This window comes from Cryptomeria japonica, chromosome 3 (assembly GCF_030272615.1).
Source record: "Cryptomeria japonica chromosome 3, Sugi_1.0, whole genome shotgun sequence".
NCBI classification, from domain to species: Eukaryota; Viridiplantae; Streptophyta; class Pinopsida; order Cupressales; family Cupressaceae; genus Cryptomeria; species Cryptomeria japonica.
This window is the reverse complement of record NC_081407.1, coordinates 94,218,305-94,231,444: the sequence shown is the minus strand read 5'-3', so window position 1 is coordinate 94,231,444 and position 13,140 is coordinate 94,218,305. Positions and strand designations below refer to the sequence as shown.

General features: G+C 37.6%; 1 protein-coding gene across 5 annotated transcripts in view; it reads left to right on the top strand.

The window, feature by feature from the left end:
• LOC131044072 (FAD-linked sulfhydryl oxidase ERV1) overlaps nt 1-13,140 on the top strand; it is a 178,479-nt gene that overhangs the window by 68,334 nt on the left and 97,005 nt on the right. For 3 of the 5 annotated variants that reach the window (XM_059218077.1, XM_057977338.2, XM_057977340.2), the window contains exon 3: nt 3,564-3,611. The exons of the other annotated variants lie outside the window; for them this stretch is intronic. In XM_059218077.1, the coding sequence (XP_059074060.1) occupies nt 3,564-3,611 (48 nt within the window). The remainder of the gene's footprint in view (nt 1-3,563; nt 3,612-13,140) is intronic. 5 annotated transcript variants of the gene reach the window in all.

The following is a 13,140-nucleotide window of genomic DNA, read 5'->3' as shown; positions in this document are numbered from 1 at the left end:
ATGTCTCCATTTTAGGGTTCTCTAGCAATGTAGTTGCTGCTAACGTTTTGGGTTTGTGTCAACATGATCAAAGGGGCAATTTGATGTTACCAGTGAGTTTAGATGGTTTAGTGGAGTTGCACGACACTTTTAGATGTTATTTTCAGCTTCCAGTTTGGGCTCCAAGATTCTTTGAGTGAGTGTCTATTTTTAGTAAGTCACCTAGTTGGGTTTGTTTATCATCTTTCATCATTGGCATCACTCCTACGTAGTCAAATTTCAATTCCAATGCATTTCAACCATTGTTGCTAATTGGGTGTATTATTGAGCTATATTAAGTTAATTTTACTAAGGTTGCCATTTTAGTTAAAATAATTAATTGGGCATCTCAGTATTATAGCTCATTGGAAAGAGAAGAAAAATACTCAAATGATGAGATGGTTAAAAGTGACTTTCAATGCTGAAAATGTTTTAAAAATAAAATAAATCACTTTTTGGAGTTAAAAGGCTTAATAAATTAATAAAGTGATTTTATAATGGAGTTTTTGGAAAGTTCCCATAAAAGCTTATAAATAAGTGGTTTGAGAGCTCATTTGGCAAATTGAGTTTATTCTATTTCTTTGAATGAAACCCTTGTGGTTCTTGAGTTTGGACTTGATCCATCTCAGCCTCTGCAAGACAAAAAGCATCTTGGGAGGTTCAAATTCAGTGGTGAAAGATTCTTCCCTAGCTTGTAGTAGGGGAAATCACATTGATTTCTCATATTGGGCTCAATAATTGATTTTGAAATTGAGAAGTCTTCATTGAAAACAAATTCCAGGTTTGGTGGTTTGATTGAATAATTCGCTTGGTATGATATTGGATGCCATTTTAGGAATTTTCTGTATGGGCAATTGGGTATTCTTATGAGCTATTTGATTGGCGTGAGATTCTCCTAGCTTGTTATTGTCTACATCGATTTACATAATGGTGGGGAGCATTAATGTTATTTATATTTGAATTAAAAACTAGCTTTTCTGGTCGTGAATGCCTTTCTTGGCATGAGGCACATAGAGTTTTTGCTAGGCGTTGGGTGAGATCATTGTTTGCATTTGGGCCGTGGATTTCAATTTTCCTTTGATATTGTAGGATTGATTCAAATAATGATGCAAGGCGTGAGCAGTTGGACTAAAAGAGAAGGGATGAGCTGCTGTTGTGTACCCTAGTGTGGGTATTTTGAATTCCCTAAGCACAGACTCTTCAATAAGCAGATGGGAATGCATTATCTGCTAGGCGTGACTTCTTTTTACAGTTTGTGTACTTCCATTCTGAAACTGAGTCAACTTAAGCATTTTGAGTTAGTAGTACTTCTTGCAAGGTCTTTCAATACTCAAGATAGGGGGCACTGCAGCTTCTTTGCATAAGATTTTCCAATTGGAAATACTTCAGCTGGTTGTGGAGGCTATTCTGAATACTTTAATGGTGAAAGTTGTCCATTCACTTATGCTGTCCAAAGTTGAAGTTTGTGTAAAGTTGTGCACCTTATTCTTGTGCTTAGTTTGTTGTTTTGTAATGTCCCTTTCCTAGCCAATTTCAATTATCAGGGTTAGTCTATCACTAGGTTCTCGTAGACTAACAAGGATGATTAGAGGACCTAGGTTGGGTTGTTTGTCTCGAGGATTAGTTAGCATAGTTGGAGTGATCAAAGTACCCTAGGAGGTATTGGTGATATTGCTTATATTAATTGTACCTTTTTTTATTAAAGTTGCAAATGATAAAGTAATTTTAATTTAGGGTAATAAAATATAAATTGACTTTATAAAAAAAAAAGAGAAAATGTAAAGTCACTTAACTAGGGTGCCACTCCAAGTAAGTTGGAAACAATAAAAAAAATAGAATTAAATCAGATTTAAGTGAGAAACCCTAAAGAGGTGTTGGGAAAAGGAGAAAACCCTAATTAGGGTGTAAGGAATGAAAGTGCTATTAAAAGTCATTTGGAGTTCATTTTTCATGCATGCTGATTATTCTTCTCTCATAAGGAATTTGTTGGAGCAGCTTGGCTTCTTGGTTTTCTTGGCTTTTGAGGACGAAATCCCTCAAGAGATTACAATAGTTGCAAGATTGAGAGACAACCCAAGGATATTTGCTGATCAAGGGGTTCTGCTGGAGCTAAATGTATGCAAGTTTGTGAAGTTTTTGGTAGATTTTGGCTGGAGCTGCCTCTTTGCCAGGCCATACCGTGTTGCAAGCAATAGAAGACTGTGTCTGCCCTATTTGGGTGTGGAGACTCTTCATTTTTGGGCAAAGGAAATCAGTGTTTCATACTGGTGTGAAGACAAGAGGCTGAGGGCGGATTTCATATATTTTTTGAAACATACAACTGCTCTTTGCTTGCTATCCACCAGCCGTACCAACTAGGACTAGACGTGGGTTTCCCTTAACTAAATCGCCTAGGGTTTTGACCCTATATCACTACCATTTGAGGCGCCCCACCATTAGGATTTGCTGTTCAGGGCCTATATAGCAGAGAGATTAGCATTTTCTGCACTCTAGAGGATTTTGTTGGTCATCTGCTTGCTGCAACAGTCATTTTCAGAACTATATTTTCATGTTTGTCAAGTAATATACTAGTCTAATGTACTTAAGATTTTCTGGGTATGTTAGAAATTGACAAGTAAGGTAGTTTTCTGATCTGGGTCACTCTTATTCTCATCAAAACTTGTGATTCCAGCTCTGAAATTAAATCTGGAAAAATTTGCTGAAGGTGGTTGTTTGGTATTTTCATTCATATATGACATTTATAACTGATAGAACTTTCTGGATATTTGTTAAATCAATTTGTGAAATTGTTTTTGGTGTATTTGTTACAAGTTCATCTACAAATCAGAATAGAAAAAAAACAATATGGTTTATGGTTTACAATGTTCCAGATTTGGGGTGGGACATTACATGTTCAGAATTGTATATTGCTGCAACTGTAATGGAGAACATATCTCATTGTTCTTAGACCTGTGCAAGGTTATTTATGCCAATATCAAGGTCAGCTTTGAATGCATTATAATATGAGGTACATATTTTCTTGCAGTCACTTCGTTACATATGTCGTTGTCAACCGCAATTATTTGGTACCAAACAGCTTTATTACTGGAGTTTGTTAAGTCATGAAGATATTAAAAGTTGTTGACCTGATTTTATTTCAACCCTTTTGAAATAACTCTAATATAAGAATCTTTTCCATCGTCTATGAGTGAATTATTCTTTTCCAAATTTAGGCCTATATGACTTAAAGTGAAAGAGCATTTTAATATAGGACATCCACTTGAACATTGATTTTTTTGTCAGCAGGCTTTGTTTGGACCTCACATTTGTGGCATTGTATTCAAAGCACATAGTTGTAGCATGCATTTACCAAAGAATAAAATGTTCTCAAGGTTTTTCGTCGATAAAAATAATAGACTAATTTGACAACTTATATTGTATATAATTTTGAAATTTAATAAAATTTCAACGTTGGAAATGGACTTGATGGTAATTTTAGCATGTTGTCTCTTACTAGGATGGCTTTTGTGGATGTTTTCTAATATTTTTTCAGGTTTATCATACAGTTTCCTGACAAGCCAACAAAGCAACAAAAACGAGATGTGAAAGAATTGGTATGTAAAAATCCCTATGCTTGCTTGACAAAAATGCCTGCAGCATTTCAATTCTTTTGTATACCATTTTACTTATGAATTTAAAACAAGTAGAATATTTGTCAAAACATGTAGTGTTCGACAGATAGGCATAGAGGACCAATAATTCATGGATCTTGTTAAAATAATTCCAACAATTTTTGAGTATATATCTTAGAGCTCCACAAGGAATACTTTAGTAACTTCTCAACAAAGTTCAAATATCCTTGAATCATAATCTAAAAATCTGGTAGTAGTTAGTAGTTAGCATGTGACTCCATAACTCCATACATTCCTTTGAATAATATCAGGATTGCAAGTTCCTCATTTCACCACGCACACGCACACTCACAATAACTCCTCTAAATAGACTCCATGACAAGACACAATCATGTCATCATCATAATGAGCAAGAGGGCATTGAGAACATCCTTGTGGTAGGGCTTGTACCTCACCATACTCCTGTTGAGAATGTTTAGGCTTAGTTGTAGGAGGGTAGGCTGTCCACCCCAATCCATTTTAAGTAGTGTATATTGAATGCTACTGTGTTTGCAATGATCTTTCTGAGTAGTCAAAGGTGATGACTTAGCCCATTTAATTTCCATAGGCTAAAGTTTGGCAATAAGGGAATAAATTAAAGGTGTTGTAGAGCCTTTCATGTTATAATGATCTTCTTTGTCACTATCTTGCGCATGTGAATCTTGTCATTCCTTTTCATTGTTGAGTCCTTCACCTTGATCTTGGATTTCCAAGGGAAATCCAAGGTCTTTGTAGAATCTTTCTTGTGATCCTCTTCAATGTCTTGAATCCTCCATGTTGATATCTTGGATGTTGATCTTCTCACATAGTTGTATGCTCCAAGTTCTAATCATCATTCCATGCATCTCTCCTTTCATTAATCCTGAAAATAAAGAAGATTCCTTGGAATAATGTCATGAATGAAATCTTATGTTAAATTTGGGAATTCCTTAAGTTAACAAAAAGAGAAAAGAATGAAAGTTTCAATGAAAAATTGTAAAACATTATCAAGATTTCACAGAAATTTGCTACACAAAACCCTTTAAAATTCTGGAAATGTATCTGGAAATTCTGAAAATGAGGTTCCAGATCTGCAAATGCTCAAAAATGTGGAGAAAATCATTCAGATCTGTGCATAAATTACTTGTTTCTCCTTCTACAAACAACCTCCCTTGCTGGCCTTTGTTGTGACATATTTCACACATTGCCCCATTGCAAATGGCGACCCCCAGTTGTTTGCTTTTTAGGGTTTTGTCTTAGCTCTGCTATTTCACAAGTCTTCCTTTTTTTGAGAGTTTTAGAGTTAAATTTTGAGAGGTCATTTAGGTCAAATAGAGAAATCATGCCCCTATCAGTGTCTGGACACCACCAAAGCACTCAGAAGGCCCGAAGGACGAAGATCGCAATTGCTTTGGGTCAATTCTGACACTTCCTATTTTTTAAGGAATTCTGCTTTTTTTGCTTTTTTGATTTTTGGCACTTTGGGACCAATCCGGGAAGCAGTTTTTTTGGCTTGCCTTTTGCTTTTTTGAAAGTAAACCTACAATAAAAAAAAAAAAAACTGTGCCTTCGAGTGCAAAAAGCAGGGGGAAATCTTTAGGCTAGGGTTTTTGTTCCAGATGTTCCAGATAAGCAGCATGGCAGATCAAACATCAACATGACAGATCATGTGCCAAGTCTGCCCAAGCATGTCTAGCCAACAACAAAGGTTTGCATGGCTTATCAACCTCAAGGTCCGCCCAAGGCAATGGAAAATGGCAGGAAATTCTTGAAGTCTGCCCACCTTATGGCTTGACAAACTTGAAGTCTGCCCTAGAAAAGAAACTATCAATCTCTCTCAAAGAATGTCCATGGCATAAGAGCTGTAAAGTCCGCCCAGCACTAAGAGGTAGCATGGTAAGGTATTCTCAAAGTCCGCCCAACAAGGTATGAAGGATGTCCAAACATGAGCAAAGTCCGCCCAAGAGGAGATCGCAAGATGAAGGCAAGGTCAAGTCCGCCTTGCCATGAAGTCTGCCATGCCTAAGGTAAGGCCAAGTCTGCCAAGGCAAAGATGAATATGGCCAAACACTGTCAAAGTCTGCCAAAGTGAAACAATGTTTGAATGAAGTTCGCCATGCCATGTATGGCAAATGGCTTGGAAAAATAAGAAATTCGCCTAGATGAAGTTGACATGTGAAAGTGTCTTGGCACATGAATAAAAGTTTGGCCAAGTTGGAAAAATAAAATCTAAGAGAATGGTTTTTATATTTTTCCAACACTTAGGATAAATCTTCACAAAAAAAAAAAATTAGAATCCAACACTAAAAATTTCGGAATTCGAGAGAAGAATCTAGAAGGTTCTATGCCAACTCGCTAAAAGGAGAAGATTGAGTTTCCATTTTGGAAGAAATAAAACAAGTCCAAGTTCGACGAATCTAAGGAAAAACATAAAAAACAAAAAAAAACGATAAAACATGAAATTCCTAAAAATTGAACTCCTCCAACTCTATATCAATTCAACTTGTCACTCTCAATTCATTATCAAGTTTGGAGATTGAAGTTTGAAGGTTTTTCTCTTTCGAGGTTTCGAAAAAGAGATTTTGAAGGAGGATTTTGAAGATAAAGTGAATTTTCAAGGTGAATTTTTGAAGATAAAGTGAAATTTCCGAGTTGAAGGACATAATTTCCAGAAGAATAAGGTGCTTTTTCTGAGTTAAAGACAGATTTTCAGTCAAAACTACAATTTCAAAGGTTTAAAATCTGAGTCTGACTAATTGTTTGCACCCTCCCATCTTATTCGCTTATTCTCATGAAATTTACCAAGTACTAAGCCAAATTATTCCATTGTCAGTCTGATTTTTCACAGAAATTTAGCCTTTTGACAGGCTGAAAGTGTAATTTTGAAGTAAATCGTCCAAAAATTAGAGTTAAAAACTTTAAATTTTCTCGGAGACTAATGTTGAATTTTTATGTTTGTTGCAGGTTATGACAACCAGAGGAGGACCTTCGAGGAAAGCTCAGATGAAGTTTGCGAGTAAAGGGTTGTAGCTGGAATCAAAAATCAATTCCAAATGGAAAAATGTCACGGACACCAACCTCGAGCACGTGGACTTCAAAGATTTCAGAAAGAGAATGTATGGGCTTGATGGATTTTTGCCAACACCTATTGCTCGCCGAATGATGAGAAATGGCATCGTCCAAGCGGCTGGATTTCCACCAGCTATGGAATGTGCATAACTTATGGTTGAATGTGCCCTACACTACAATACCCAAGAAAGGGAAATTGTTGCGCTAGATGGAAGAGTCCTGGCCCATCTTGGAGAATTAGCCATTCAGGAAGCATTCGGGATTCCGAGATACAATAGGAATTCCTATAAAACTAAGGAGGAAACCAAAAGACTCTATGAAGATTAGCCTGAGCTCTGTGCAACCAATGTTAATAAGTCGTGGCTAGAGAAGTTGAGACCCGGTCTCAAGAAGGTACCAAAGAAATTATTCCGCACTGACTTCAAAGAAGACTATGACGATCTCATCTTGCTGTTGAAAAGAATAATGGATAGCCCTCAAGGTGCACCATTTGAAACATGGATGTACTACTTCATTGATGAGATCACCTCAAGTGTGAAAATGTTCAATTGGTCTCGAATAATCAGTGATAATCTTGATGAACAACTGAAGAATTTGGAAGTACGAAGTCCTTTTACATGAGCTCCTACATAGTCTACCCGCTGGCAAGAAATTGGAGATACACTAGATAGATTTGTAGAGGCATGGTAGGCAAAGGTGAAAATGAGTTTAAATCCTATGCTTGTTATCCGCAACTGCAGCTAAGCGAGAAGGCCCACTTCAGGTGGGTAAATGATGCGTTCCTGATGTATGTCACCAAAACATTGCAAGGAGGAACCTATCAGAGACTCATTCCAGAAGCCAAAGGTTTAATAAACAAGTATGGATCCTGGTTTATCTAGTTTCTTAGATTCACATACATAAGAGTCCAGGGGTTTACTGGATGTCCTTATCGGCTTCCGATTTATCCCACCAATAGAATGGTCTTGCTTGAAGTCCTTAGGCAGCTGGAAACATATCAGGGCTTCCAAAGAACAAAGCAAAAGGCGGCTATTTCCTTTCCATTTTTCATTGGGAATATGCTAGAGTCTTGTCCAATAGCACAGGTAGCTGAGAGTGCTAGGCTGGAGATACAGTGATATCCATTCACATTCTACTGATCCCGGGCTGATTTTGATTCTCATAACCACATTGGATCAGTGAATGGAGAAAAGTACAAACATAGGATTGACTTATAAGATTTTTGGGCAAATGTTGTAGATGAGTTCGAAGTTAGGAAAAGGCTATGGTCTAGACTGCCAGTAAGCTTGATTAGAACTACTGAGTTCTTCTGTGTGCCTGATCAATTGGAAGATGATGGAGAATACACTCAGCCGTGCTTTGATGAAAATTGGCCTCTTTCTCCTATAAAGTGGTTAGAACCAGAACTCGTTGATCTAACCACCTTGATGTGGCCAGTTGTCAAATATTTGCAATGGTGGGTTGACAATCAGGTCCAAGGGCTGAAGCAAAGAGGTGTGACTCTCACGTATGCCCTGATGGGCGCCATGGAATCATACTCTTCCAATAAAGAAAGTGCTAGGCCAGTTGAAAGCATCGATTCAAGAAAAAGGAAGGGAGCAGTTGATGACCCTTCAAGGTCAAAAAGGAAGGAAGTCGCGAATGAGGAACTTGCTCAAAAGAAGCAAAGGTTAGAGCCACGTCATTCTGCTACATCTAGGAATTTGGACAGCCTAATGATTATCGAGGATCAACCACTTGATGAAATAAAATTTCCTTCTCCAATCCATGAGGGAAATATGATGATAGTCCAACAGGAAGATGAAGAACCTCCATCTCCTACAGGCACAAAAATATTGGAGTCAGATAATGAAATGGATATTTTGGGCGATGAGTTTCAAGATGGAATGATTTCCACTCTTCGAGGAGCTTAGGATATTCCATGTGAAGAAAGTAATCAAGAAGGAGGCATTGAGCAGCCTACGATTCTCGATTGGCTGAAAGAAAGATTGAAAGTAAAACTACCAGTGGAAGTCCAGGAAGAAGAAGATGACACAACGGATTTCTTGGCTAGACTAGGGAAGGTTGCTGCAAAGAAGCTTGCTAGAAAGTTTTCCACAATCCAGAGAGATGAGACAGGTTGCCGTACAGTTCAGATCGCTGTACCAAAAGTGGACAAGTCAAAAGAAGATATGACTCATCAGGAGTATGAAATTACCACTTTTGGCTTAGGACCAACTACAAAGGCTCAAGAGGTGGAAGACTTAGACAATTTAGTCGCTTTCATGAAGGCGAGACTGGACAAAGAGGTAGGAAAGAAGAGAGAACACAAAAAGGAAATTGAGCGCTTGAAAGAATACATTCAGCACTTGACCAGGCCACTTAACCATGGCAATCCGACAACTCCTCCACTTATGGATTCCTCGTAGGAAGCAATTGAAAATTTTGAAGAAGAAAAAGTGACAACAAGAGAGGCTAAAGAATGGATGGCAGGCAATAGAGAAGCGGCCACATTCGTGGACAAATTGATGCTGACATATGGACAAACTTCCCTCTTGCTCTCCAGAATTGCGAGCATGGCAGAAGCATGGGCTGACCTTCATGATGTTCAGGACAGGATTATCTCGTGCCTTAGAGTGTTGAAAACTTGAAAGGCATGCCTAAACAAGAATTGATTGATGGAGAGATAATTGCAGCAGGGGTTGCATATGACTTCAACGCATGGCATTGGGCATTGGTTGCACGGAGCGAAGTTCTGGAGAAGGTGAAGGCAGATAGTACTAAGGCTGAAGAGCAGATTGAAGAAATACAAAGCAAAATCTTCCTTACAATTGCTGATTTGCTCGAAAAGGAAACCATCTGAGAAAGTGATATGTGGCTGGAAAATCTAAAACTCAGAACTCAGGAGATTTTCTTCACCATCACAGGATCAGTCTCGAAGTAGAATTTGACCAAGGCATTGGATTTCTTGTTCATTCGGGATGCCTTCCAAAAACAAGAGTTGGAATGGGAGATTGGATTTGCCGCTTGTGTAGACGACTTGGACGGATGGGAATACCGGATCAATATGCTACCACATGTCACCATGGAAGAGGTCGGCTCAATCGTGTCTAGATTCATTGAACAAACTGTCGTCCGTGAAGATAAGGATGTACCTTCCTAGGAGATGGCTCTTTGTGGCACTTGTCTAGCATGCATTTGTTTCTAATGTTATTTTGGGAAACTCTATCCAGAATTGTGTTGTCTTAATCTCAGCCATTGATTGTCTTAATCTCAGTTGTTGATCTTAGATTGATCTTGGCCTTTCATTTGTTTTCAGAAACTATATATAAACTCTCATTCTATCATTTCAATGTGCTAGAGAGATTTATGAAATTGTTGTTTAGAGCTATTTTGATAATATAAGTTCATTCGCAGCTTGCTTTGAAGCCTTTTTATTATCACATGGTTTCATGTTTCCATATCTTTCTTCAACATAGAATAGTTTTGTATCGTGGATGCTTAACTTCTGCTGTGGATGAATATTGTTTGTTGGATGTTATCATTCGTAGTCTGAAAATTTCAAGCACAACCTTAGAAGATTGCACCTACTTTGTTTAGTTGTCCTTAGTGTGGCGAAGTAAAGTATTGATATTGGTTTCACCTAATCTCTACCATCTCCTGAGTTCTTAGGAGTAATATAGAACTTCTAAACCCTTATCCTTTTGTCCTTTTTTTTGAAATCCGAAAATTGAAAACCCCCCCCCAAAAAAGAGAGAGCAGTTATTGATAATTTTGTCTAAGTCCTAATTTGTGATCAATATTAGTTGAGCGTAAGTTCCCCTTGTATTTCAGCATACATTACCAAGGAAGCTATCCAACATAAGGTCGCTCGTTCGCACATATAAACGTTGGAGTCGCCGTGTGGTCCTTCTTTGCAATCTTGGCACACGTAGTGATTTTGTTCAAGAGAGGGTAGAGTGCCCTTGACATTTTATTCTAATGTTCAGTGAATGATAAAACGTACACCAACAACCTTCCATGTTAATCTCTTCCTTTTCACTTTCAAAACTTGTTTTAAATTTGATCTCTTTGCAAAAATTTGCACCTTTCTTCTTTAATTCACATCTTTCTTGTTTGATTTGCATATGCTCTGCTCCTTATTCATTTTCTCTACTGTGAAATACTTGAAATTGTTATGAAAGTGATTCTTTGATCTTTCACTTATAGGCCTTCAACGTAGCAATCACCTATCCCATCAAGGAAGCGGACTAGGAGGAAATTTATTAGTTTTTAAATTGTTTTATTGAATTACAACCAAGTCGGCTGTCTTTCTTATGATTTCGTATCTAAATTGGATTTTTAGAGGCAAATTTCATTGTTTTTATTCAGTTCGGCTTTCTTGAAGAGGGATTTTCATTAACTTGAATGCTATAAGTATAAGGTGAGCACTCACCTAGCAATTTCACACTTCAACCTTGCATTCCAAATTATAAATCCAACCTAGGTTTGCATTTTTTAGGTGGGATTATGCCCTAGTTTGCATGTATTGCCTTGGTTTTACATGCTTGTGAGGGTTTTAATATTCTAGATCGGCCCGAATTTCATCTTACACATTTTGTGAGGGCTTAAACATGCAAGTCGGCCCTAACCCTTGCCTTAACTCTCCCTTGGTGGGATTAGGATGCATTCAAGGACAACATTGAGCACATTTTGCATGTAGTCATGGATACTTGAGTGCATTTTAGGGGGTGTGCCGGACTAGTGAGCATTAGAGCAAGTTAGTTTTGGATTATTGAGTGCAAACCAAAGATTGTCAAGGAATTCCGAGCGCTAGAAATGAGTTGTTTCGGACTTGAGGGTTCTATCAACATGGAATTAAGGAATTTTCAAGTGCTAGTGAGGGGGTAGACAAGGATTTGTTAGCGCATTTCCAAGTTGCTCAAGGACAAATGAATGCAAAGATGAATTTGTCAAGGAAATCCATGAAGTTGCTAAGGAAAAATCAATCTTGAAAAGGAAAATCCAGACTTGAACTTAGGATTTCACATTTTAATTTGGAATTCCACAGTTGAAACAAGGATTGATCATTTTAAATTTGAATTTCCATACTTCAACAAGGATTTTAAATGAATTTTATGAATTTCCACATTTCAATCATGGAATTTGAACCACAATTTTGGAATTCCCTATCTTAACCGTGGATTTAATTTTTGAATTTAGGGAATCCTTGTCTCAACTTTTAGGATTTTCCAAGGATTTGAACTTTGAAAATTGCACTTTGTCAAGAGTTTTTTTTATAAATTTTCCTTGTTTTCTCCTCTTGTTAGGGTAAAAAAAATCCAACCTTGACAAGGAATTTTCCTTGTCTTGGTATTACATCCTTGGGTTTTTTCATCACTTTTCCACACTAAGCATTTCCAAAATTTTAATTTTCTTGACAACATTTTGCAACATTGACAACTTTTGACATCATTTTGAATTGAAACCTTGTGCATCATTTTTTACTTTGTTTCATGGATTCAAGACTCAAAACTTGAATTCTTGACTTGATCACACCCCTCAAGGAAAAAATATTACACTCTAACTCATCTCAAGGATTGATCAATACACTTAACTCAGACTGACAAGACATTACTACCTCTCACAAAGGCTAGCGTTCTTAAAACCTTAGCCACTAGAGCCTTCCACATTTGTGATGACGATAGCCTCCACTATGAGCCTACCTATCTTTGCCATGTCTTCCCTGTCAATGGATATAGCAAATAGCATATCACCAGAGCCTTTAACCAAGCTAAATCTACCCTTTTCTCCAATTCTATCTCCTCCCATCCCTTCATTCCTCCTACCACCCTTACATTCAAGGTTTATCCCATAAAATCTCTAAGATCCTCCTTAAAAAGGGTATTAGAAATTTAGATGTGCCTTCAAACCTCTTCTAACCCTTAGAAAACGTGTCCCCTCTCTAAAGGACCCAGGGATAGCTTTCTTGATTCTGGTGTCTATAAAGTGGTGTGTTCCCGTGGCATCCCTTACATTGGTGAAACTGGTTGCTCATTTAAAACCAAAATCAAGGAACATCATTCTGATATCAAGCATGAAAGGGTTCTAATATCCGCTTTGGTTGAACACTCGTCCTCCTCAAAGCACCATATTTATTTAGAGAGTATCCAAATTTGATCTATTGAAGATAACTTTTTTAAGAGGAAACTCAAGGAAGCGATTGAGATCACTAACCACCCTTCCAACCTTAATTGTGATGATGGTTAGAATTTGAGTTCCTCTTGGCATCCTCTTCTTTCTAGCCTTAGAACCCCTCGTCTTTCCCCTCCTTAGCCCTCCTATTTTTCCCCTTATCCCCCCCTGCCTTGCTCTTCGTCGCTCTTTTCCCCTCCTTCCACGCCTATTTTCTTTGTTATTTTGGTCTTTATTTGTTCTTGTATGTTGTTCATTATTATTCTATTTT